The sequence below is a fragment of the Lepisma saccharinum genome, chromosome 30, assembly GCF_977018435.1.
Source record: "Lepisma saccharinum chromosome 30, izLepSacc3.1, whole genome shotgun sequence".
NCBI lineage: Eukaryota > Metazoa > Arthropoda > Insecta > Zygentoma > Lepismatidae > Lepisma > Lepisma saccharinum.
In genome coordinates this window covers 21,382,834-21,410,076 of record NC_139258.1, presented here as the reverse complement: position 1 = coordinate 21,410,076, position 27,243 = coordinate 21,382,834, and the positions used below count along the sequence as shown (strand labels likewise).

General features: G+C 38.9%; 1 protein-coding gene across 2 annotated transcripts in view; it reads left to right on the top strand.

The window, feature by feature from the left end:
* The window catches only part of LOC145981785 (uncharacterized), a 60,618-nt gene that overhangs the window by 19,529 nt on the left and 13,846 nt on the right, over positions 1-27,243 (top strand). Inside the window, exons 5-11 of one of the 2 annotated variants that reach the window (XM_083115203.1) lie at positions 2,602-2,753; positions 3,777-3,976; positions 6,877-7,041; positions 12,676-12,887; positions 14,524-14,638; positions 19,647-19,758; positions 25,461-25,597. In XM_083115203.1, coding sequence (XP_082971329.1) covers positions 2,602-2,753; positions 3,777-3,976; positions 6,877-7,041; positions 12,676-12,887; positions 14,524-14,638; positions 19,647-19,758; positions 25,461-25,597 — 1,093 coding nt within the window. Of the gene's footprint in view, positions 1-2,601; positions 2,754-3,776; positions 3,977-6,876; positions 7,042-12,675; positions 12,888-14,523; positions 14,639-19,643; positions 19,759-25,460; positions 25,598-27,243 lie in introns of both variants that reach the window. The other variant, XM_083115202.1, reaches the window with a different exon arrangement.

Genomic DNA, 27,243 nt, shown 5'->3' with positions numbered 1-27,243 from the left:
TATTTAAAGAGCATAGGCCCAAATACACTATCCAGTACAGTACAAAGTCTGCGGGAAACAGAATTTCATCAGTGGTTGACTGCCTTTTCTTTGAGAAGCTTCTTATTGACTTCTAGCCACATTTAAAACCTTTTTTCTTATTTTTTTTCTTTTGGCTGTCCGGATTAAGCAGTCTGGCTTAACGAGGTTTTACTGTAGTTGCATTCTTTTTTGCAATAGAAGTAATATTATGAACAGTTACTTTACGACTCTTAAATTGAAGCGGTCACGCGAACGACCAAATGCCACAGAAACAGCAAAACAATTACTCACGTGGCTTTCTCTTTCACGTTTCTCCTCAAACAGGAAGTTCCACGGTGCAGAAAACTCTTACACATGTTCATAAAACATGTACCTACTACATTCTAGAAGCCAAAAACAATTTTGCTCCAGTTTAATGTCTTGGTTTGTTGTTTACAATGTCGTTCGTGTGGCCGATTCAATTGTTAACTTCAAAATTTGTAACGTGGAGGAAGCTCTAAATTTCTCGGCTCTCCAACTGCCTTCTCTGGATGCTAAGGTGAAAGAATTGTCGGAAGATCGCGTGAGGAAATTATGTTTTGTTGCTAAATTTCGAATTAAGATCATTCAAGCAAAGAAGACTCCTTAATACATCATTTTTTAATTGCAGTGATATTATGAATATGTGAAGACTAATGTTCCAGAATCATAAATCTAACACACGTAAGCCTTCATATATTTATTTTATTACAGTTAATGATCACTGATTGTATTTAATTTATTCGCAGGAATTCTAGAAGAAAGTAACTGCAAGTTACAAATACCAGTTACTGTAACTGTGTTAGTTTTTACAATGAGTAATTGTAACTCAGTTTCTTTATTTATCATTATTCTTTCTTTTTCTATTTCTTCATATTTACTTCTCATTTGTATTTCTCATTTTCTTTTTACTTATTTCTACACATATCTTTACTTTCCTAATTTACTTTCTTCTCTTTTCCTCTTTCTTCCTCTCTCTTTCCTTATTTCTACATATTTCTTTCTTTTTCTATTTCTTCCCCCTTCCTTTCATTTCTATTTCTTACTTCCACTTTCTCCCTCTCTGTTCTCTCAAAATATTTTCTTTCGTCTTTCTATTTCTTCCTTTTCCTTTCATATCTATTTATTTCTTCTTTTCTCTCTCTATTTTTCTACACAATTCTTTCCTTACCTAATTTACATTCTTCCTTTTCCTCTTTCTTCCTCTGTATTTCCTTATATCTACATATTTCTTTCTATTTCTTCCTCTTTCCTTTCATTTCGATTCTTACTTCCACTTTCTCTCTCTGTGTTCTCTTCAAATATTTTCTTTCTATTTCTTCCTCTTCTTTTAATTTCTATTTATTTCTTCCTTTCTCTCTCTATTTTTCTACACATTTCTTTCCTTTCCTAATTTACTTACTTCCCTTTTCCTCTTTCTTCCTCTCTATTTACTTATTTCTACATATTTCATTTTATTTCTATTTCTTCCTCTTTCCTTTCATTTCTATTTCTTACTTCCACTTTCTCCCTCTTTGCTCTCTCCAAATATTTTCTTTCTTCTTTCTGTTTCTTCCTTTTCCTTTCATTTCTATTTTTTTCTTCTTTTCTCTCTCTATTTTTCTACACATTTTTTTATTTTCTCTTTCCCTCTCTTCCTTCCTATTCTTCTGTCAGTTCTATTTCTTTCATCCTCTTCCCCGCTCACTCATTCTTTATTTCTACATATTTCTCTCTTTTCTGTTTACCTCTCTTTCTGCTTTCTTCTCCTGGCTGTTTTCATTTCTTCTCACACTTATTTCTGTAGCTCTCCTCTTGTTATACCTCTGCATGAGTGTGTGATGGAACTGTTGCGTATGCTGTCGCCTTTGGCTTCCCCGATGACGCAATGGTAACGTCATCGTCTTGTAATCAAGGGGTCCCGTGTTCGATACCCGGTGGAGGCAATATTGGTTCGGTTTCCACTTGAAACTGTAGGTCCAGGCCCGATTAGCCTATCTGTGCATAAAGTGGGCTAAAAACAAAGCATAAAAAAACTCATTGCTGTCGCCTTTGGTGAAAGTGGTTTCGGGTTCGTTTCCCGGCGAGAGCTCAATAATTATCGGTATTTACCAAGCACTGTGAGGATAATTAGGTAGATACTTAAAAGCCAACTTGAGGGGTTCCGAAAACCAGAAAACAGCGGCGATGGGATGCGAAGCACTGACCACGCATAACCAATGAAAAGACACTTTGCAGGGCTTAATCGTCAGTTTGCACCCGTTTGCGTGTATGTATGCGTGCGTTGTGCCCCTTTTGGAATTTGCGGAGATGGGGATGAGTAATGACATGATAAACTTGATGAATGGACATCACAACATCCATGCCCAGGCCGAGATTCGAACCCGGACGCCTGGCGTCGTAGCGCGATGTGCTAACCACTCCGCCACATGCCCCTATTAGGAATGAAGCTTCATTCACACACGCCTGTAGGTGTGTACAGGGTGTTTCAATAAATTGGTAACTGAACATGGTGTGTTTTGGATGCTTTCAGTTATGTTTTTATTGAAACACCCTGTACAATGACGTCATTTTTCTTTCAAGTGTATACTGCACTTCATGCTGTCCGCTTCGATAGAAGAGTGGGTAGGTCTGAGGAAGGAGGACATACCAAGCTGCAAGTACGTGTCTATGACGAAAGAAGAAGCAGAATCGTACGGAACAGCCGGGTTTCCTATTACAAACATGTGGGAAACGTAAGTAAATGTTACACAGGGTGTGCTGGAAAAGATTTGTCCGTCCTTACAAAAAGAGTCCATTCCAACACCAGAACGAACATGGTGGAGATTTCTTCCTTTATATGAGGAAGGGAAACAATTAAAATACAACTCTATGAACTTTTGACATATATAAATTAACTGAAACTAGCACCGTCATAATTTAGTATTTTAAAAGCAAATTTTCTGGTTTCGGTTTGGAGGAACATTTCGCATGTTACAAATATATGTCACTTTACAACTTAAAATTATTAAACTTGCTCACAAGATTAATGTTACTATTTAAAGTAAGTAGATAGCCAAAATTTGTTTGCAGCAAAGTGATATTTCACAATTATGTTAGCGTAGTGATATGAATTTAGATATCTTGTTTATTGTTTATCAGCAAGGTGAAAATCTTCTGTATACATGAGTATTATAGTTACATAAAATATCAAAGTGTATGACACATTGGTATGTAGAACTTTTTCTAGATGTATATAGGGTGATTCATAATTATCTCCGGGGTTTTCTAACGTTTATAGTACAAGAACTATAGCACGTACATCAAAAAGATGCATATCAGTACATGACACATCTCTCCAAGTTTGTTACGTACCTTACAGGTACTCGATATACACGTATGTGCACTCATGGTGACGCAGCAGGCATCAATCTAAGGGCTACTGGCAAATGTATCTCGTACAAGGTTTACCGTTTTACATCGTACAGGTAGCTAGTCTCCTTGAACTTGTCGTACCACGTACGAAACAATAAATGTGATGAACTTCTCCAAGTCATGGTACATATGTTCTCTTTCATTCTTTAAATATACTTAAACCAAACTTCTCAATACTTTACTATGCGACTTGTTCAGACTAATAGTAATTGCGTTATACTGCCACCTAGCGGCTAAATCTACGAATCCGTGGGCCTATTACGAGTGCAAACTTGGGGGGGGGGGGGCTTGATGGTGTCCCTAATTATCTCGAAATAATGGCCTTTTTTGTAAATGCATTTCAGTGGGCGAGTGCGAGCGGAGAGTTGCCCCGTAGAAGATGGCGTTGTGTACACGAGGTGGGGGACAGTCGCCCTCGGTACGCTGCTGGCCGGTATTGCAGCCGGACTTCAACCTCAGCAGGTGACAGTGGACCAAATCATCGGAGAACGAGTGTCGGGAGGTTCCAGAAAAGTTGACGCATCCTGGGCAGCCACAATTTCAGGTAAGCAAGAAATCCTGAAATGTTTCAAAGTTCAACATAGCTACAGAGTGTCCACATGAAACTTCCCTGATTTCAAATTATAATTTTGAGAAAACTATTCGACATAGCGCCTTGCGGTTTGCGGCATCATGTAAAGGTGCTGAGTAACTAGCAACGATGACGACAGAACGAGAGACAACGCAGTGTGGTATGGTATGACGAAATTAAATCGCCAATTCAGTCCAAAGTCATTTCAGACGTGCGTTTGAACAGGGGCCACAAGACGTAACGAGAATTAAGGCTTGGCATGACAACTTGGTATCAACTCCATCACCCCTGACATTCTAGTGCGAACATGGGTCGAGATCTATTATCGGCTAGACATTTCGAGGGTTACGAAAGGAGCGCACCTAAAATAAAACAAAAAAAAATCACCATTGTGAGTTGGTTTAGCCGATGCCGCAAACCCTTAAATTATAATTTGAAATCAGGGAGGTTTTATGTGGACACTGTATTTCCACTGTCATGTTTTCTACGAGGTGAGTCTACATAGAAACTCTCAACAACATATAGATAAATGCGAATATATGGTGAGCGTCATTTTGTTTCAAGTGTTACTGATGTGTCATTACCAGTAGCGTGCAACTGCCTTCCCTCAGCCTTTTCCTGCGACTCTGCGTCTTCATTTTTTCTCGTTGTCAGTGCTGAGTGTGTGTAAAAAATCGCAATCCTATGTGAAGGTGTTCACATTTTACAACTAAAAATAAATAAACGAATAAAATGTATCTGCGATGTAATCATGAAACATTTATTCGTATGGCAAAGGTAAAGTTTCCCATGAGCCATAATGGGGATGTGGGCGTAGCGACCCACGCATTCTGTCAATCTCAGGGGTCCCGGGTTCGAATCCCGGCATGGGCATGGATGTTTGCGAGTGTCTATTCATCAATTTCACCATGTCATCACTTATCCCCATCTTTGCAAATTAGCCAAAAGTGGCCCAAGAAGCGAAGTAAAGTAAAGCAAATCAATCAATCAACCAACACTGTTGGAGGTGATGTGATCATCACCACACTCCGGTCGCATTTATCCATCAGGGTGTGCCCCAGGTACGCATTTAATTGAGGCTGGGTGAGCTACAGGGCCGCTTCATGCGGGGACAAGGCCGGAAAAATTCTGTCGTTAGATCACCCACCCCAGGAACGAAACCCGGGTCTCTCGCGTGGCAGTCAGACACCTTGCCGACTTTTTTTTTAAGGAAGACCCACACGTCATACTGATATCAATTAATCTCAAATCTCTTTTTCACTGAGGACAGACGAGCACATATCCTACGGCTATAAGTGGATCTTAGTAGCAAATTTCCAATGGCAACTTCCAACATCGCCGTAGAGATAGGCAACACACATAACACCTTACAGGGAAGCGAGTATTTCAGGATTTATGTGCCCCATTATTATTGCCGCTGACTGTACATATCTCTACCCGGAAACTCTTAGTTGCAAGGTTGCAACCTATGCCACTACGGTGTCGGGAAGACCGATCCTGTTGTGCAATTATCTCTTGGCATTTTACCGTTATGTAGGTTGTCTACCAATACGGGGTAGCGTTCACAATTGTTTCCAACGATTCCAAAACAACGCAACCCTGAATTTCTCATGACTAGTGCTAGGATTTTCATGACTTAGCATATTTTTTTTGGAAGGATGATGTGTTCCCTAAACATACAAAAATTCATATTATGAAGAAAGTGCATATTTTAGCATATTTGGTCATTTTTGCGTAATAGATCATATTTTGATGTATTTTCAGTCATATTCAGCATATTTTCGCTTTTTCAAGAAATGTACAGTAATTTCAGAAGTGTATTTGTTCTTACTCCAATGTTCACTCCAGGTTTTTTTTTTTTTGGACTGCAGCAAAATCTTTTACATTTTTATTTGAAAATGTACAGAAAGTATTCATTGTGCATTGAAACTCGGAGCCCATAAAGTGGACAAAAAATAGTACGTATGTGAAAATATCTCAGCATTAAGATATTGATGTCTGAAACAGTCCAGTTATGAGGACATATTTTTCATATTATAGTCAGGTCATAAAGATCCTAGCCCTACTCATGACTATAAAGTCTTGTTATAAGTATATAATTTTTATATATACTTGTTATATAATCAGTTTCCAAATTCAAGTATTTAGGAGTAATGCTAACACATGAAAATGATATTAAAGAGGAAATGAAAAGCAGACTTAATGCAGGAAATGCGTGTTATTTTTCCTTTCATAAACTTTTATCTTCTCGTATAATATCTAAGAAACTAAAGTTAAAATATACAAAACAGTAATTTTGCCTGTACTGTATTATATGGATGTGAAGCTTGGTCCCTTACATTGAAAGGGGAACACACATTAAGAGTATTTGAAAATAAAATCCTTAAAATAATATCTCTACCTAAAAGAGATGAGGAGACAGGTGAGTGGAGAAGATTACATAATTTAGAACTGCATCGTGTCCAGATATTATTAGAATGATTAAATCAAGAAGACTTAGATGTTCAGGCCATGTGGCACAAATGGGAGAGGAAAGAGGAGTTTACAGGATTCTTGTTGGGAAACCTGATGGTAAGAGACCTGTAGAAAGGCCAAGATAAAGATGGACGGATAACGTTGAGATGAACCTAAAGGAAAACGGTAAGGATAGAAAACATTGGATTGATCTTACCCAGGATAGGGACAGATGGAAGGCTTGTGTTGCTGGAGACATAAACCTTCGGGTTTGAGAAGGGTAGGGAGTAAGTAAGTAAGTATACATATGACTCTTACTTGACTTAATCTTGGCTTCTTGTCATAACTACTTTCTAAATTGTCTTAAAAACGCAAGTGACAAACTTATGTACTTAAGAAACAATGTTCCTGTATTTCAGGAGACTTGGCCGAGGTAGCTTTGCTGCAAGCAGTGAGAACTAAATATAACCTTTTCATTGCAAGAGACGGGCATTGGAACGACACGTCATACCCCCAATGGTACTTCCTCATTCCAGATGCAAGACACGAGATGACAAAGGCTGAATTTCTTGGAGGAATTGACGGTGAGCAAAACTAGAATAAAGTAAAATTATGGACTGTAGTGGTAAGAACAATTGTGCAATTACGAGAGTCACTATTTATATTTTGAGCCTAACAATGAAAAAAACAGGAATTTGGCATTGAAAACTGCTTTATTGTTTTTCGAAGTATTCTCCTTCATGGTCAATACACTTTTGCATTCGTTCGAACCATTTGTCAAAGCAGTTTTTCCAATCTTCTTGAGACACCTCCATAATATGGTTTTTGAACGCATCGACGGCGTCTTCCGCCGACGAAAATCGTTGTGCGCGCAATTTATTCTTGACATTCGGGAACAAGAAGAAGTCATTGGGTGCCAAATCAGGACTGTACGGCGGATGACCCATCAATTCGATTTTTTGACTGTTCATAAAGTCGGTTGTTAGACGAGATGTGTGACAGCTGGCATTGTCTTGATGAAGAATGATCCGACGGCGTTTGTTTGTTTTCCGTATTTGACCGAAGACCTCTGGCAAACAAATTGTTGTGTACCATTCAGAGTTGACCGTTCTACGTTCCTCTAAAGGCACAGTTGCCACATGACCAGTTTTCCCGAAAAAACAGGCGACCATTTGTTTCGATGTGCTTCGAGCGCGAACAACTTTTGTTGGATTGGGTTCATCTTGAAACACCCATACAGTCGACTGCTGTTTACGTTCCTGCTCATATGCATATATCCATGATTCGTCACCTGTTACAATCTTATATACGTCTTTCGAAGCACCACGATTGTATTTATTGAGCATTTGTTTGCACCAATTGACGCGAGCGTCTTTTTGAGTTTTTTTCAAATTGTGTGGGATCCAACGAGAACATACCTTTCTCACAGCTAAATGATCATGTAATATTTTATATATGCTGGTGGAACTAATGCCTATGGTTGCCTCAATTTCACAGTATGTCACATGATGATCTTGCAGTATTAGGTTTTGCACAGCATCAATGTTTTCTTGAACAACAACTGATTTTGGACGACCTTCGCGAATCTCGTCAGTGAACGAATGGCGGCCACGATTAAATTCGTTATACCAGCGTTTCACAGTGGCAAAGAATGGGGCTTCATCGTCAAATGTGGAAGTAAGTTGATCGATGCACTCTTGTCTTGATAATCCACGTCGAAAATCGTAAAAAATCATCGCACGAAAATGTTCACGAGTTAATTCCATTTTATTGATGTCACGCAATCTCCAAGGCAACATAAACAAGACAAATGAAGCTATTGACAAAACATTTGAAGTATGTTATGGTCAATAATGCCAGACGATTCCGTGCAAACGTCAAATCGCGCCTAACTTCAATCAGTGTTGCCAAGGCTCAAAATATAAATAGTGGCCCTCGTACGCGTAAAGAAAGGTTTTCTACATGACACGTAAATTACGCATAAAAACGCGTACAATACGTATAAAACGTAAATTACGTAACAAAACTAGAATCAAACTTAAAAATGAAAAGGAAACATGTTTTTTGCGATGGTTATTGTCATGTATGGTAGTTGGCAGTGGCAGAAAACAAAAAAGACTTTTAAAAAACTTTCCTTCCGAATTTGTGTGTTCTTACATAGGAATTTTACAAACAAAAAATAAGTGGTTGAATGTTCTGTTCATTATATTATTATACTAGTAGACGTTCATTTCTAATTGTTCCATGAACAAGAAATTTTAGCACTTTTTCCAGGGAATTTGAAGGTGTTACTAAATCCAATCCAAATAAATTCTAGTTAATCGTTATGTTGTGTTATAAATAAGTACTAGTGAATGACGTACAAGTTGTATATATGAACAGTTTCTCACTTCTTAAAAAATATGTGAAAAAACATTTCTATTTTAAAATATCCGTTAGTGAGGGTGAGGGCGTGAGGTGGCTGTGTGAACAATATTCAGAAAATAATGATTTTGTGCTAAAATATGTGAGAAAATTAAAGTTTAAAATGTAATATTATTAAAGTAGTTTCTATATTACTAATTTGCGAAAGAAAATTAGTTTTTTACATCGTAAAAACTGGTTTTCTACGTGAAGTAAATTACGCTTGATTGATTAATTGATTTGCTTTATTTTAGTTCGCTTTTTGTGCCACTTTTGGCTAATTTGGGAAGATGGGGATGAGTGATGAAATGATGAAATTGATTATTTTTTGTTTTTAAGTCCACTTTATGCACAGTAAGGCTAATCGGGACTGGACCTACAGTTTAAAATGGGATCCGAACCACTATGTACCTCCACCGGGAATCGAACCCGGGACCCCTTGATTACAAGGCAACGATGCTAAGCCAAAGGGGAGTCCTATGATGAAATTGATGAATGGACAGTCACAAACATCCATGCCCAGTTCGAGATTCGAACCCAGGACCCCTGGTGTCTTAGTGCGATGTGGTAACCACTCCACCACCGAGGCCGGTAGTAAATTACGCGTAACTTACGTAACAAACGTAACGAGTAAATTACCTTCTTGCCAGTCCTGTGTAAGAGGCATAATTCTACCGGTTTCCCGCCACTCCGTGCTGAGACAAGTGGATGCTGTTGCCGACTCGTTTTTGATTGGTTGATTGATATTTACAGCATGGCCACATCAGCACATATCCTAGTTTTGCCCGTAACGCAATACTGGAATAATTCCCTTCACTAAGATAAAATTCAGGTCGGGTTACTTTATCATCCAGAACTTATAATGCATCAAATCTCGGTTCATGTATTTTTCATACATCACTTGACACAGTTAAGCGTGTAATTTTGGAATGCCTGAAATTGTAGTGTTTGATCTTCTCAATTAATGCATTTTTAGTGCATCAAACGGAACAACAGCAGATGATAAAAGTATCCTTGTGTGCACAAAAAATGCATAATTGTTACTTTATACATTTTAATGTGTCACTAGAGTCAATATTTCTGTTTGTGAATATGTAAATATTGGGTTGATGCATAAGCTCGTAGCGGTTTTTTTCACCGTGGCAAAAGTATTTTTAATTGATACTAATTTGAGACGAACAAAAGACATAAATTAATCAGTAATCAATTTTCCACAATTGACTCAGGCCCGTAGCCAGGCAGGGACCAGCGGAGGCTCAGCCCCCCCCCCCCCTGGAACTGCTGTCAGCCCCCCTTGACATTAGGTAAACTATTTTGCATAATTTGTTTGCATTGAAGAGTGAAAATGTAGACAGCTCACAACTTTAAGGATAAATCGACAGAATATGAACAGCATCTATTATTCGCTCATTTTGTTTATGAGCAGAAGTAGCTGCAAGTATTTAGAATATTCTCTAGACTTCAGAAAGTTCTTTCATAGGGGAGCTTCTGTATCTGTACCTTCACTGTGTGTCCCTGTTGCAACCTCCCGTTTAGACAGAAATCTGTGACTTTGATGTCATCATGCAAATTCCCTCCGCATCTGCGTCAAAGGTCAACAGCTCCCAAGTTTTGGGAAGGAAGGGGAGTTTCATTGCCTCTGCCGGGGAATACACTGTAGGCACTGTGATCGAATAGTGTGCATTTTTTGGGTGTGATATAAATATCTGTATCTTCTAAAGTAGTATGGAGTGTAAAAGGGATGATTCCAGTATCAGTCAATTAACACTTCAAGAGATGTTTTAACACGTTGACTGCCAAGGCCACATCGTGGGGTCAAGTAAAAAAATGAGTTGGTATCATTAGATCTGTGAAGCACAAGAAATTTCAAAACAATCCAAAAAACCGTTGAAAATTCAATTTAAATTTGAGACCCAGTTTTGGGTATCGTGGCCTGAAGAAGAGAATGAATTTTGATCAGAGAACCATGAGACCCATTTCTGTGTCTCACTATTTTTTTTTTGTAAATGACTTTGCTTCTTCAAATAACGAACTTCAATCACTTGAACTATCAAGCTCGTCCAGTGTTGGACGCATATTTTCTGTTTCTTGTTCATACATCGTCAACAGAACATACAACAACAGAAGTGCTTCTTCCATAAAATATTGCACGAAATGCAATCTACACGTTCAATCACACTGAATATAATCTTAATTTCTTCTTCTTCCTTTACTTTTCTCCTTCTTTGTTTAATTCTTGCCTGAAATACAACAAATGTCAAACAATGATGCATTAAAAAACGCATCGATTGTTGTATTGAAAATCAACAAAATAAAGTCATCATAAATAATCACAGAGCACTAGGTTTATTACTACAATGTTACGGCCATTTGTACGCCATTGTTGTAATCGCCTGTTGCCATCTAGGTTACGAGTATAGCGTAACATTCTGGAGCCAAAACAATATCTTTGATCATGTTAGGAAATGACAAGTGTAACCCACATAGGGGTATCGCGGCCTGAAGCAATTGCTGAGGTGAGACACACGAGTGGATATCACGGCTTCATGAATGACGATACTTGAGACCTACTTTGGGTCTCATGGCAGTAGACAACGTGAAGGATGTAGAAAAATGTAGTATTTGTGTAGTATATGATATTTATAAATATAATTTAAACATAATTTACCTTAATTTAATACTGTTAATGTTTGAAAAATGGACTTGGTTTACAAAGCCCCCCTGATAACCCATGAGTCCCCCCTGCAGATTAATTCTAGCTACGGGCCTGCATTGACTATGACTGTATTCCAACGCCGGGGCAGTTTTTCAATTCAACGCATGAATAAATCAGCTGATTCGGGAGTTAAAAGCGTCATCAAGCCAAGTTTGAATAGCATTTCGTCACCAAAGGAGCTTCCTTGAAGATTGATGGATTGAGAGCTGAAAAGGTAGCAATACGAGGGCGCAAGATCGGGGGAGTAAGGAGGATGTGGAATAACTATCCAACCAAGCTCCTGGATAGCAGATTTTGTCATGTTAGCGGAGCTATAGATCGAGACCTATTTGACCTAGAGTGCGCAAATTGGTGTCATTCTCTTCTGCTTTTAATGAGATTTAATTTGAAATACAACATGACTCTACTTTTTTAATTTTTTAATTTTTTAAAAACTCAATTATCTTTGAAAATCTCAAAAACAATCCTTTCAATTTTTTTTCAATTTATATTTTAAAGGCATCAATTAACTGTTTGTGTGCAAAATTTCATAATGCAACGGCAATAGGTTCCTATGATTTCTCGTGGATTGTAATGCGTGCGAAATTTGCTATTTTTTTTTTACTTCCATGGTAAAACCCATAACTATAAGTTGTTGGATTACAATTATTTAAATAACATGAAAATACATAAAATTATTTATCATTTTTAATATCAGGTAGCCAAATTGTGAAATGCATATTTGTGTTTACATTTTAGAATAGGATTTTAGAATATAACTTATTAAAAGCAGAAGAGAATGACACCAATTTGAGCTATTTAGGTCAAATAGTTTTGAATCTACAGCTGTTTAAAGATTTCAAAATGTTATCAAATTTTGGGATTTGTCCTCTTTTAAAAGCCAATAAATGAGTAACCGAGAGCCCAAAAAATCTGATATTTGGTAGTTTTCGTCAACTTTATTGGTACTACAATTGTACGAAAAATTATTAATTTCTGATATGTCAAAGTTCATGAAATGACCCTTAAGAAACAATGGATTATTAACTTGAAAACGGAACAAATACTTTAAGTTCTGTGTCTTTGCCATCATCATAACTAAAAAATAATCTTCCTGCAGGTCTCCTGATAGCCAATCAGATTGGAGGCTGGAGGGAGAAGAACGGAGAGCTACGACTCTCGCAGCTTCTAGACATGTATTACTCGGAAAGAGGAGTGTGGCTCGACATATACTATCCCGAAGGGCAACCGAACTTCGAAAGGACGTACAAAGCCAGCAGAAGATACGAAAAATTCCAGAAATTCTTAGACAAGAATCGCCTTCTCCAAGAGGTGAGTAGCTTTCATCAAATAATCCTACCCATACGGATTGTATTATTACTAGAATAATTAAATCAAGGAGACTTAAGTGGGTAGGCCATGTGGCACGAATGGGAGAGGAAAGAAGAGTTTACAGGATTCTTGTTGAAAAACCTGATGGTAAGAGAACTGTAGGAAGGTCAAGACGAAGATGGATGATAATAAGGTTGAGATGGACCTAAAGGAAATAGGTAAAATGGAAAAAATAGATTGATCCTACCCGGGTTAAGGACAGATGGAAGGGTTGTGTTGTTGCAGTCATAAACCTTAGGGTTTAAGAAGGCTTGCGTTGCTGCATCCATAAACCTTAGGGTTTAAGTAGGCTTGTGTTGCTGCATCCATAATCCTTAGGGTTTAAGTAGGCTTGTGTTGCTGCATCCAAACCTTAGGGTTTAAGTAGGCTTGTGTTGCTGCATCCATAAACCTTAGGGTTTAAGAAGACTTGTGTTGCTGCATCCATAAACCTTAGGGTTTAAGTAGGCTTGTGTTGCTGTATCCATAATCCTTAGGGTTTAAGAAGGCTTGTGTTGCTGCATCCATAAAGCTTTGGATTTAAGAAGGCTTGTGTTGGTGCAGCCATAAACCTTAGGGTTTAAGAAGGCTTGTGTTGGTGCAACCATAAACCTTAGGGTTTAAGAAGGCTTGTGTTGGTGCAGCCATAAACCTTAGGGTTTAAGAAGGCTTGTGTTGGTGCAACCATAAACCTTAGGGTTTATGAAGGCTTGTGTTGGTGCAACCATAAACCTTAGGGTTTAAGAAGGCTTGTGTTGGTGCAGCCATAAACCTTAGGGTTTATGAAGGCTTGTGTTGGTGCAGCCATAAACCTTAGGGTTTAAGAAGGCTTGTGTTGGTGCAACCATAAACCTTAGGGTTTATGAAGGCTTGTGTTGGTGCAGCCATAAACCTTAGGGTTTAAGAAGGCTTGTGTTGGTGCAGCCGTAAACCTTAGGGTTTAAGAAGGCTAGACAGTTAGTTAGTTAGAAATTGTACTAAGACCAAGACGGATTTGCAAAAGAAGACACGAGAACGAGGCTACACGTTAACGGGTGTGGTACGATGCACATCCAACTTCCACTAAAACTAATTACTAAAAGCTCTAAACCTGGCCCTCCTAAGATAATAATGCCTAACCTACAATTCCGCTTATGTCTAATAATGCATGTATGTTTAGGTTAGGAGAAGGTTTCAAGGTATTAGCAATTAGTTTTAGCGTTTAGTAGAAGCTGGATGTGTCACGCACCAGACTCACAGGTGAAAGCGATCAAGACGATACTTGTCCTTGAACGAGAGTACGTTTTCAAAATCGAGATGAAACAGATTTACTGCTGGAAACTATTTCAATTTTCAAACTTTGAGTAAAGCTTTTTCCCACGGTTTATCTCTCTTATCAATTTGCCATTTATCTCATCGCGATTATCCCAACAAGTACAGAGACACGGAAAATAACCGAAATAGCTTCGATCATGACAGACAAATACTTATTGGCTTATGCTGTGCTTCTATCTACGATTTCAGATTTTTTTTTTAAAGAAGTGGTTAACTATGAGTGGGTTCATATGCTACTGCCTTTGCACTATGTACGAAATATATGTTTTCTCTTTCATTTCAGACAACTGCATTTTCCCTCCTACTTTACAGAGAATTCACAAGCGCTCCTGTTATAGAAGAAGACGCCATATTCAATCTATCCGCAAGAGCTGTAGAAACTTTTGCAAATATTACAGGTAAGGCCTGTAGAAACTTAAGAAGATACCGAAATAATGTTCATGTGGTGCTTCTTTAGGATACCACTTTGAACGGATACCCATACCAACACCCGGTACTCTTACCGATTCCCACCGATACTCTTACCGATTCGCACCAATACTCTTAACAATTCCCACTGATACTCTTATCGATTCGCACCGATACTCTTACCGATTCCCACCGATACTCTTACCGATTCGCACCAATACTCTTAACAATTCCCACTGATACTCTTACCGATTCCCACCGATACGCTTACCGAATCGCACCGATACTCTTACCGATTCCCAACGATACTCTTATCGATTCCCATCGATACTCTTACCTTTTCCCACCGATACCCTTACCGATTCCCACCGATACTCCTACCGATTCGCACCAATACTCTTAACAATTCCCACTGATACTCTTATCGATTCGCACCGATACTCTTACCGATTCCCACCGATACTCTTACCGATTCCCACCAATACTCTTAACAATTCCCACTGATACCCTTCCGATTCCCACCGATACTCTTACCGATTCCCACCGATACCCTTACCGATTCCCACTGATACCCTTCCGATTCCCACCGATACTCTTACCGATTCCCACAGATACCCTTACCGATTTGCAACGATACTCTTGACGATTCCCACCGATACCCTTACTGATTCCCACCGATACCCTTACCGATTCCCACAGATACCCTTACCTATTCCCAACAATAGATTTTACGATTCCCACCGATACCCTTACCGATTCTCACCGACCCTTACCGATTCGCACCGATATTCTTACCGATTCCCACAGATACTCTTACCGATTCCCACCGATACTCTTAGCGATTCCCACCGATACCCTTACCGATTCTCACCGATACTCTTACCGATTCCCACCGATACCCTTACCGATTCCCACCGATACCCTTACCGATTCCCACCGATACCCTTACCGATTCCCACAGATACCCTTACCTATTCCCGACAATACATTTACCGATTCCCACCGATACCCTTACCGATTCCCACCGATACTCTTAGCGATTCCCACCGATACTCTTACCGATTCCCACCGAAACCTTTACCGATTCCCACCGATACTCTTAGCGATTCCCACCGATACTCTTACCGATACCAAGGAAAGACCTGGCACTGGGCAAAAAACAATGAATGAATGAAGCCTCCACTGTCTACTATAGGGCAGGGGTTCCCAAACGTTTTCGTTTCTCGGCGCCTTTAGCATTTCAAGATTTTTCTGCGGCGCCCAAGTCAGAATGTAGGCCTATCTAAAGCTTCTAGCGCTCAGTTAGTGTGGTTAGGTTGGCACATTTCAAATTCAGGAACATTTTATGTGTAAAAAGTTCTAAATAAGCCCATATTTGGAACAATGATATCTAGAACCACGCGTAGACTAACAAGTAAGTGTCATTTCAGTGAAAATATTGGAACAATTCGCGGCGCCCCTGTAAACCAGACATACTTTTGGATCCACTGCTTTAAGATGACCAGTAACCTGATTTTCGCAGGATAGTTCTCTTTTAGGATCATATCCTGCGGTTTGCAATGCTACTCCAAAAAAACAAATATGTCCTATTTTTTCAACAGCGTCCTGCGAAATGTCCTGCAAAACATCCAGACGAATTGTTTATCTCTGTTAAACTGTTAGTACATTTTAAATTAATAGTACTGTTAGTTTGCAAGGAGATACTTGTAGATCTAAAAAGTTTCGCAATCGCTTCGCTCGCGACCTTCCTTTTACTGTGAAACTTACGTATATTGATTGCTTAGAAGCAAATATTGCATGCAGTCTGTTCATGATATGATATGCAAGGTAAGGTAACGAGTGATTACTAAAAGTATATGCAGGGGTGCTTTGAAAATTGAAAATAGCTCAATTCTGGGGATTTGCATGATTCATGCACTTATGAGATGATTACTACTGTTGCGGCAAGAGACAAATATATTCTAAATATTGGTTAATGTTATTTCACAATGTATGGATGTTTTATGGTAAGAAAGTAAGAAAACAAAATAATGAGAGGGAGAGAGAGATGAAGGTTTATCTGTAAATTAAATAGACAAGCAAAAGGAGGAACGACAAGGGGGGGTGGAAAGGGAAATATATCAGAAGGTAGGAATGTGCCGAAGCCGATTACAGATGTATGACAATCGGCCGAAATTGACACATCGGCATCGGTATCGGAATCGGCAAAAATCCGATATTTAAACCGGTACAGATTATACTAGAGTTTTACCTTCTAATAAGTTTTATATTCTAGTTTTGTAAGATTTATTGAAAATTTGGTTATGATTCGTCATTACTGTAGAGTTTTTGTAATAAAATCATTGCAAACTCATTCAGAGGATCAACCTAACTATAAATCGGAAATAAAACAGTACATTGCTGAACCAGGATCTGCTGTTGTATTGGAAATTCAAAAATGAATATTCAAACCTGAAGCAAGTCCTGAGAAAATACTTGGGCACACCTGCTGCATCAGTATTCAGTGTTGCTGAACAGATTTGAGATAAGAGAAGAAGTCGGTTACTTCCTGAAGTGCTTCCAAATCTCGTGTTTCTGAAGTTGAATCTGGCAGAACAGGAATTCATTTTGCATTTCAAAGAACTGCTTGTGTACTAATGTTTAATCTCTTGAGAATCCATGTTCTTCTTAAAGGTTCACATAACATTTTGTAGATGCAAATGTACATTCGCATCTCTTGAGAATATATATATATATATACATATGATATGCAATCGAAATGTACATAGCAAATTTATTTTTGACATGCTGAAAATAACATCCCATTTCTGTTTAATAATCTTATGTATCGGAATCGGTTAAATATCGGCATCGGTATCGGTTCCAAAAATTATCGGTGAGTGCATCGGCATCGGTATATTTTCAGCTTCGTCACATCCCTATCAGAAGGGAAGACTCCGTGGAGGGGTGGATGGACCCTAGGACGCCAGGGGTCTCACAAGTGAGAAAATGGAAAGAGGCCAAGGAAATAGAGAAGAAAGGTGAAGAAGAAACAATGAACTCGAATGGGGGGACTGATGATAAACAAAGAATGAGGAAGGTGTTAGAAAGAGTGGAAAGGACAAGAGAGAAAGAGGAGAGAAGAAGGAAGAAGAATGAAGGAAATAGAGCGTGAGATAAAGAGTCCAACTACATTCTCTTTCAGGTGAAAGTACAGTTGGCAATGGAAAGCCACCTGCTAGATTGTTCCAGAACTACTTTATAATAGTCTGGGGGGGGGGAGTATTTTTGTTTATATATTTCGTCCTGTTCTTGTACCTTGTTACATTTGTACTTGGTGCAGAGTCTGAAGAAGACCTTGCTAAAGTCGTTTTCACGTTCAGAAGACACAACGGCGCTTATGGAGAAACCGCACAGTGTTGCCAATACAGCGCTAGCTCATGTCGCCGGGAAATGATGACCTTCCTTCACAATGAAGGTGTTACGTATTTTGTATATATAATGATAATTATATGTCAATATTAATATTATACTGTGAACGTTACAGTTATCCTTTTTACTATGATCCATTGCGATCACTACACACGCGAGTGTAATGCACGAATATGACACTTCAGAAATCACTTAAAAAAGTAAAAATCACTGAGCGCTCACACAACTGAAAACACTTTTTCGAGAGAGGAAAAAAGTCTAAACAGACCAAAGCAGATCTCTCACTCAAGTAAGGGGAACCTGGCACATGGGTTAGATTCAAGTTGCAACCCAAACAAACAAATGAGTTATGGCCCACGTGAACTGATAAGACGTGAATGACTCAAGCAAGGCATGTCATATTTCTATCTTGAAGCCCCATATTTTGTCACGTGTTGAAAAGCCTTTCAAAGGTTAATATGGTGTCTATGAATTTATGTGTACGTTGGAAACTGAAAGGTGATCTTCATTTCAGTATTAATGTCGACAGTAATGTAAACAAAAACAACGTGTATTTGCGACAGCACTAATGTTGCTCACAACAGCAGCATTGGAAATAATTGTCAATTATTAAATTTAAGTAATTTCAATTCTATTATAACAAACTGCATGAAGTTCATATTTTTACTGAATGGAAATAAAATAACAACTCGAAAACTTAGTTGTGATTATCCGGAATGCTGCGGTGAGCCAGCTCAAGATGGCCAGACAACGTCTCCTTACTTCGAGCGTGGTTCGGGTTAAAAAGAAACTCCAAATGCATGGAAGCAATATTTCTGGGAACCTTTGAGTGGTTATAAAAAATAATTTCATTATTTTCTCCACAACTTTGTCGCTGGAAGTTTTTACTTGGAATTACAGAACAAAAAATGGCCAGCGACGACATTTTCTACTGCACGAATATAAAAAATCTCCACATACTTTATTTGAATATTTTTTAATGCAAATATGCTTTAAAGTATTGATAAATTCTGAGTACCACCGTCACCTGTAACAATTAAAAAACAGTGTCAATTTTTTTAATAATGAATGCTTCAATTTTACGGCATGTTTCAACGTTAGGAATGAAAACAATGTAAAAATTGTGTTTTCACAGAAAATTTGCGTTTTTAATTTATCTAAAATTATGTACGCAAGTTACCAGTTTTTTGTGTTCACCATCGTATTCTCTACAAAATTTCCTGCAAAACTGCAGGTACCGATTTTACTTAAGCTAAATTTGTAAATCCAGAAATTTCACAACAGCGCGCTCGTATTTCCCATAAGAAAAGCATTGCCCATAAGAGCCCATTGTGTCTTCTGAACGTGAAAACGACTTTAGAAGGTTGAAACGTTACGTTTAGTTTATATTTTTTATAATAAAATAAATTTCTGCCTTGGTCAGCATATTGATTTTTTTCTAGTCACCCTAGTATACTACGACGTGCAAGGGTGCTTTTACTTATATACTCGTAGATTATTCAGCGACAATATGTGTTTGTAGTATGTAGTGAATGCAAGCACAACTCTACCCTGATTGTTTGGAAATATTTTGTGTATTTGCAGCAGTGAAGAAGAACTTCCACGCGAGAAGCGAGACTTGGGACTCGCCGCCACAGATTGACCTGCACTTGGTAATAGACGGGACCTGGCCTAGAACTCTGATCATGGAGCTGGTGTCGTAAGTACACGCTCGCCTATAGTCAGTTACAAAATTTAAGCCCCTAAGGTATCCTTTGTTTTTGGCCATGCCGATATTATTGTCAATAATAATAGTTTAGTTATTATGGTACTTCACTTCCACTAATCGCATGCTCTGTTTTAATAACAATTGTAAACTTTAAAATATAGACACACTAGATTAGAAATTATTCATTTAAGTTAGATACACCTACATTTAACAAGAGAACACTCCCCTAAAACTGTATCCTTCTGGCTTTCATGGCAGCAGAGACCAAAAGAAAAATTGACACTGCATTACGATAGCCACAATGGCCGAGAAAGAAAGATGTTGATTTCAACCGTCAATATCCCTCCACTTGACTTTCAATTGTTCTTTAAGGAACAATTGAGGGGTCTAGTGAGAGAGGGAGCTATGCCACTTTGACAAGAAATGGAAATAAACTGAGTTTTCTAAAGCATTGCGTTGAGTCATAATTTGTATAACAAAGGGTATTTTTTTTGCTGAACATATTGTTAGGTAAATTATTCAAAAGGAAAAATATGAATTTCTATATAAATACCATTTATTTTGAACATGTATGGTATATTGTTGTAGTATGCCCATGTGAAAAAATCAATCTAGCACATCAAATACTTTGAACAAGGCTTAAATACTTTTGCCTGAGTATAAATCATGTTCACAGGGTTACATATGATCTACATAAAGACAACTTCATATGTCTTCTGGAGGATCTTCACTGTCCATTGTTTCTGTGGATTTTAGTTTTTGGTAAACACCATGAAAAACTGGAGGAATATAAGGCATTATTGCCATGAGATCTTTTAAGTTCAGGACTGATATTAAATCTAGCACAGGTTACTGCAACACAACCTCTGCCACTCCTATTGCAGACACCATCAGTAAGTGGCATAGCTCCTTCTCTCACTCAAAATGCTGATGAGGACGTATTCAAGAACTCAGAAACTCTGCTGCAGAACAAGCGGGAGCTATGCCACATGGTTGTAGTTCACATGATAGATGACAGATGGTAGGAGAAAACTGAAAATAGCAAAAAATAAAATTTTCAAGATTTGTGGCATAGCTCCCTCTCTCACTAGACCCCTCAATTGTTTATATTCGAGCACTCTTGCGTGACCTCACTCAGCTTCGATTGCAGTGTGCCATACAGACTCCTGTTAAAATACGGTATTGTAAATAGGGTTATGATGTAAGAAGTTATTTCAACGCTAGAATCTCCCTCCTGCTACCATCCTTTAAGCAAGTGAAGACTTGACATGTTATTTTGCATTTGTAAAAAACTCGTTAATCCGGATTAATGGGGGATAAGTTGACCGGTTTAATGAAAGTCCGGATTAACTGAAATAACCTAAAAGAACAGTAGAAACTGCATTAAAACTCCGTTTATAGCAACAAAACACGTTTATTATGGTGTATTTCAAGGGCATAAGCCTAAATACACTATACAGTACAGTACAAAGTCTGCGGGAAACAGAATTTCATCAGTGGTTGACTGCCTTTTCTTTGAGAAGTTCTCTTGTTGACTTCTAGTAGCATTTAAAACCTTGCATTCTGCTTTTCTTTCCCCTTTTGCCTGTCCGGATTAAGCGAAGTCTGGCTTATCGAGTTCCGGATTAACGAGGTTTTACTGTATTATTTTATTAATCGATGATCTTTGTTACTTCTGCTCCTTCAGCGTCTCACTTTTGTGAGGCCTCCTTGGTCTTGCGGCCCCTAGGCTTTAGCTTAGAATAGCCTAGGTCCAAATTCCCCCGGTCTGTAGTTCCACTACACCCTATCCCGGCTATCTTTGGAGTAGGCGAACGAAAACCTCCGCAAGTAGTGAAGCGAGACGGCTCCACAAATGAAGACGTGAGAGGGAACGGGATTGCATGGAGGAGGAAAGCGACTGCAGTTACCAGCCCTCGAAGCAGCGTATACTGCTTCGCTTTGCCGACTCGATTTATCCCCCTTGTCTGCCGATATGCGCGGCCTTGCTCCACAGTTAGCTGGAACAGGGTATAGAAGATGTGGGTACGAAATAGTACATACCATTGCTCTATATGTTACGATCCTTGTCGAGTACAGTTACCTCACACTCCTGATGTTGGGAGAATTATGACTTCAATCGGACTATACTGAAATCTTCTCACGGTATAGGGCTGTAAACTTCGAACCAATCCGTTTGAAAACAGTTTAGTTTCCTTCGTACATAGTTGCGACAGAGTAATTACAGTACAAAATATTTGGTACGGTCAATAAATACGGTATACGCCAAAGAGTGAACGCGACAGCAAGGAGTGAGCAAGATCTCGCCCATTGCAACAATGCGCTCCAGGAAACCGTCAAAAAGTGTATCACGGATAGTTGAGTCTCCTTTGTGGCACCTGACACTGAATGACTGACTGGCGCCTTAGAGGTACATTACACATACACAACCTCCCTTCCCTGCCAGTGCTGCCACCTAGCGACGCGGTCTGGAACTCGTCTCGCAGACATCTGGCGTACCCCAGCCTGGCCTACATATCCCGTAAGTTTCATCACTTTATTTCGCTTTTTCACGGCATTAATCTGGTCATTTATTGACCGTACCAAATATGATTGATTGATTTACTAATTTTGATATTATGGTCATATCAGCACATAGGCAATTTTACCCGTCACACATACGGATAAGCCTCTTACCTGAAACAAAATGGAGGACAAGACCCTAGCACGAGAATAAAACTAATTTTTTAAAACTAATACATTAATTTACAAAAACTAAACCTATTCTGTTTCCAAGGATAAAATCTACTTACCCATTAATAGCTGTGGCTGCAAAGAGGCACTCAGCATATCCGAGGACAAACACAGGATAACACAACTCCACAGAGGATTATCCTGGCCTTGAATCCAGGCGCAGCGCCCCGTTGACCTGCAAGAAACATAAAATATGAGTAGGCCTACAACAACATATTCATGATTTTTTCCCTTCCGACCATTTAATCTCTGATCCCTCTCATTTATCACGATAACACAAAGAAGTATATATTAAAATCATTCCAGTATACGACAGACAAACATGATAAAATGTTAAAATCACACTAATTCATCATTAACAAACCTTCGTACAAAAGAAAATTTATTGTCAGTGAACCACGTACAGGAGAGCACATCAAGATCTTTATACTATTATTATGATCATAGGCGTGGGAACGGGGGGGGGGGGGGGGTGGCAGTTGCGTCTCCTAATACTTTCACTTAGAAATTCTGTTTTACATGGGAAAAATTAAGTATTTTCAAGCTAATGAAAGTACTAAGCAAACACCACATCTCTACCAAACTTTTTCTTATTACCAATCCCATGCCAGAATAAAACTTTAATCTAAATAAGATGGATTATATTCAACTAAATTTTAATTAGAAATAACATCACGAAAATTTCACCCCTAATAATCTATCACATTCCCCCATATTATATAGAACACATTTTTCTCCCGAAATTAATATTGAAACATAGCTTTAAGATGGCGCACGGGACAACTAAATTGCGACCATCAACATCAGATACCCGTTTCAATTATTTGCTGCGTTACGTTGAGCAAATTTATTTCTGCGCAGGTTTTGTGTCATTGCGATAGTGGAAATGTTTGAAACTATTGTACTAAGAACACTACCATTGCAGTGTAGGATATTTCCGTAAGACCGCAGTTCATTCTAATGTTGGACGTGCAGTGTTTACGCTATCCAATATTTGTAAAGCCTTTAATTTGCTAACGCGTGTGTGTAGTGAAAGTTTTAGTTAAGAAGAGCCGTGAATTTTGTTTATATTCGGTTTTCTTTGGTAAGTACATTTGAGCTACATTTCTACATTACGGATATAATCATATTCATCCTTCGCCGCTTCCTGCCTCTGGCTGGGTCGGCATACAAGTCAAGCCTCTCCACTTCTTCCTGGTCTTCCACCACTCCTCTCTTTCCACCGACATCTTGGTCTCCCACTTGGCCTTATTCGCACTTCTTGAGCATTGTAAGCTCTTACTGGTAGTCTTTCTGCATCCATCCTCTTCATGTGTCCGAACCATCTCATCTGTGCCTGATCTATCCTGTCATGAAGCTTCACCACACCCACTGCCTGTCGGATCTCATCATTCCTTACTCTATCCATTCTAGTCTTCCCCAATATACTCCTTAAAAATTTCATCTCCACTGCCTGCATCTTTACTTTGTCTCTCTCTGTCATTGTCCAAGTCTCTGCTCCGTACGTAATTATTGGCACATAGTATGTGCTATATATTACCTTCTTCCATTTCATAGGTACATCCCTCTTCCATATTAATCTTCGAACGCTTTGATATAGTCCACCACCCATTTGTCCTCTTCTGTTTACCTCATCTATTCTTCCACTTCTCTCAATTATGCTTCCTTGATATTTGAAGCTCTCTACTACCCTCAACTCTTCTGTGTCCATCTTTATTCTTTGTACATTTCTGGCTCTGTTTCTTGTTGTTATTATCACCTTACTCTTTTCTGAGCTGAATTTCATTCCTGCTCTTCTGACTTCCTCATTCCAACTATCAAGCTGTCTCTGTACTTCATCTTCCCAGTTTCCCCATATTACTAAGTCATCGGCAATATTAGGGACATAAGTTACGTCTAAATGACCTAATGGGACACTTCGAGTGTGCAGACACACTCTACATATATACGCCCCTGTTTGGTGCATATTAATACAATAAATGAGTGTTTTGAAATTAGATTTATTCTTTTCCCGAAACTTGAATCATGGTTTTTTCCCCTACACCCTCACCCTAATCAGAGGGTCTGCGCACGTCTATAATTATGATGTCATCAGACATGAAAATTCCATGATGTTTAAAATCTACAAAGGCTAAAAATAGTACATGGGCGTAAGATACATAAGGCCGCGAATAACATCATACTCTTTTAGATCGTGCTGTTTCAGTTCTTGAGATACACATGGGCGTATCCTGAATTTTCATGAGGAGTATGCCTCATAATGTCAAATTTGTAAAAAAAATATGTATTTGTGAGTGAGCACTGAAATTAGAGATATATGTATTTAATAATTGTTGCTAATATTATTTAGCATAAAAAATTACCAACTTCATTAAACATGTAGAGCATGTGCGTGCATTCCAGTACAGCAAGGCCTACAGTATTTCAGTTGCAAAATACTTTATTTCTTTGTTTATTTTTTACATAATTATTCTCTATTATCTCAAAGGAATTAACTTGTAGTCCTCCCAGTCAGCTCGTTTTCGAAATGGCAACTCTTAGCACCATCTAGTGCTTCGCCCAACACTCCGGGCCCATGGCAAGCAAGAAATGAAAACGGGACTCTGTGACCTTGAACCATCCAATAACAGGCCAGCTCTTATGCACAATACCTGTATCCTCAATCAGCAGGGTCTCAGTACCATCAGTAAGGTCTCTACCGTAGTGTTGCAAACTGTACGGTTAAATAGCCACGCACAGGAATTTTATTGTACCAATGCCATTGCCAGCGTTGAGGCAGATCAGCATTTTTTTAAAATAATAATTAAAATCTTAGGAGCACAGCAGAGACGCAATAATTAGTATTTTTGACAGAAGAATAACACATAATGCATGATCGTTTGAAAAATCTTTTGCAAACGATCCTAAAACATATGTATTAAACATATGTATTTTCAATTAAATTCCACTCGCCTTTGCAGCTACCTGTGCGATGAGGTCGACATTTCCACACATGGCAGCAGCATGGGGATTATTAATGGTCAAGATGGCAACACTGTGATTACCAACACTCATAATCCCAGTTACCTCCTGAAGAAATTTCGTACCAGCTTTAATTGTAAGTAGCAAAATGGTAAAGAAAATGTGATTGGATGATTTTGAAGTAGATGTTCTTAGCCGCCCTAAAAATGGTTAAGCATGAGTGGTATACCAAGTCAGTGTTGGTACTGTGAAGTGGCGTGTCTAGCTTTTTTTGAGAGGGGTGGGTCACGTATATTATTTTTAGTAGTCAATCCTCATTTTGCCATCTTTGCCTGCCTTTGATGTTCTTTTTTTTTTTAGGAATAATGGGCCAAAGTAGAGGGTTATGACCCTCACAAACCCTCCCCCTTGGGCACGCCACTGGTACTGTGTGGTATATTTGTATGGAAAGACGTAGGTACATACTAAATGATATCGCCTCTTTGAAAATAATATTATTCCTCAACTTTTTCGCAACAACAGCACAAAGGAGCCATACCACTTGTCTACCCAGTTATAATAAGAGTAGTTTCTCATCAGGGCAATTTATCTTTTTGATTTACTTTATACACCCTTATTCGTAGCTTTGTTTAGCGTCGCTTTTCTGCCACTTTCGGCTAATCACGACGATGGAAATAATTGATTGATCGATTGATTTCGCTTATTTTACTTTGCTTTCCTGCCACTTGAATTGACGTTTTAAGTCCATTTTATGCACAGATAGGCTAATCAGAACTGGACCTACAGTTATAAGCGGGATTCGAGCCACTTTACAATGTGCCTCCACGAAGGTATCGAACCCGAGACCCTTGATTACAAGGCGATGACGTTACCACCACGCAATCGGGGAGGACCTCATTTCTGACACTATTGGCTAATCGCGAAGATGAGGATGAATAATGATATAATGAAATTGATGAAGGCAGACTAACAAAGAACACCCAGTGCGGCGATCTAAAGGGGCGAAGGAATGCAGTTGACTCTTTTCTCATTTGCCTGTTTTTTTAGTAAACTGTCTTTACCCCCAGTTTTAGCACCCAACTGAGAACAACAATGCAAAGACTGGGATTCGAACCCGGAACTTCGGTAGCAATATTGGACCGCTAACGCACTATCTTACAAGTGCGTACGATGTTTTACTTCAGTCGAGAAGCAACCACTTTTGTTATTAGAAAACTATTGACTGCACTCATTATTAGTAGAAGATGAATTTTTCGAACATCAAGCAGCGTTTCATTTCGTACTATTTATACATCCATGCTATTTGCATAGAACACGGGTTCCTGTTAGCTAGGGCGCGCCGCGGGGCACACTTTGGGAACCACTCGCCTAGAAACAAAATGACTGATATACACGATTTGTCCCGTCAATGTTCAACGGTAGAGAAGGGGAGAAAGCGAGTGGGCCGAGCAAAGAAATCTGGTAGCTGCATTTGCATCGTCCCTCCATGCAATTCTCTTCCCTCTCACGCGTTCATTGGTCAAGCCCCTCGAGTCATTACTTTCGCAGAGGACTTGTTTTTGTTCGCTTGCCCCACAGACTACTGAAACAGAGCGTAGTCATAAGTACTACTGGGACATAGCGTAGTCATAAGTACTACTGGGACAGAGCGTAGTCATAAGTACTACTGGGACAGAGCGTAGTCATATGTACTACTTTGACAGAGCGTAGTCATAAGTACTACTGGGACAGAGCGTAGTCATAAGTACTACTGAGACAGAGCGTAGTCATAAGTACTACTGC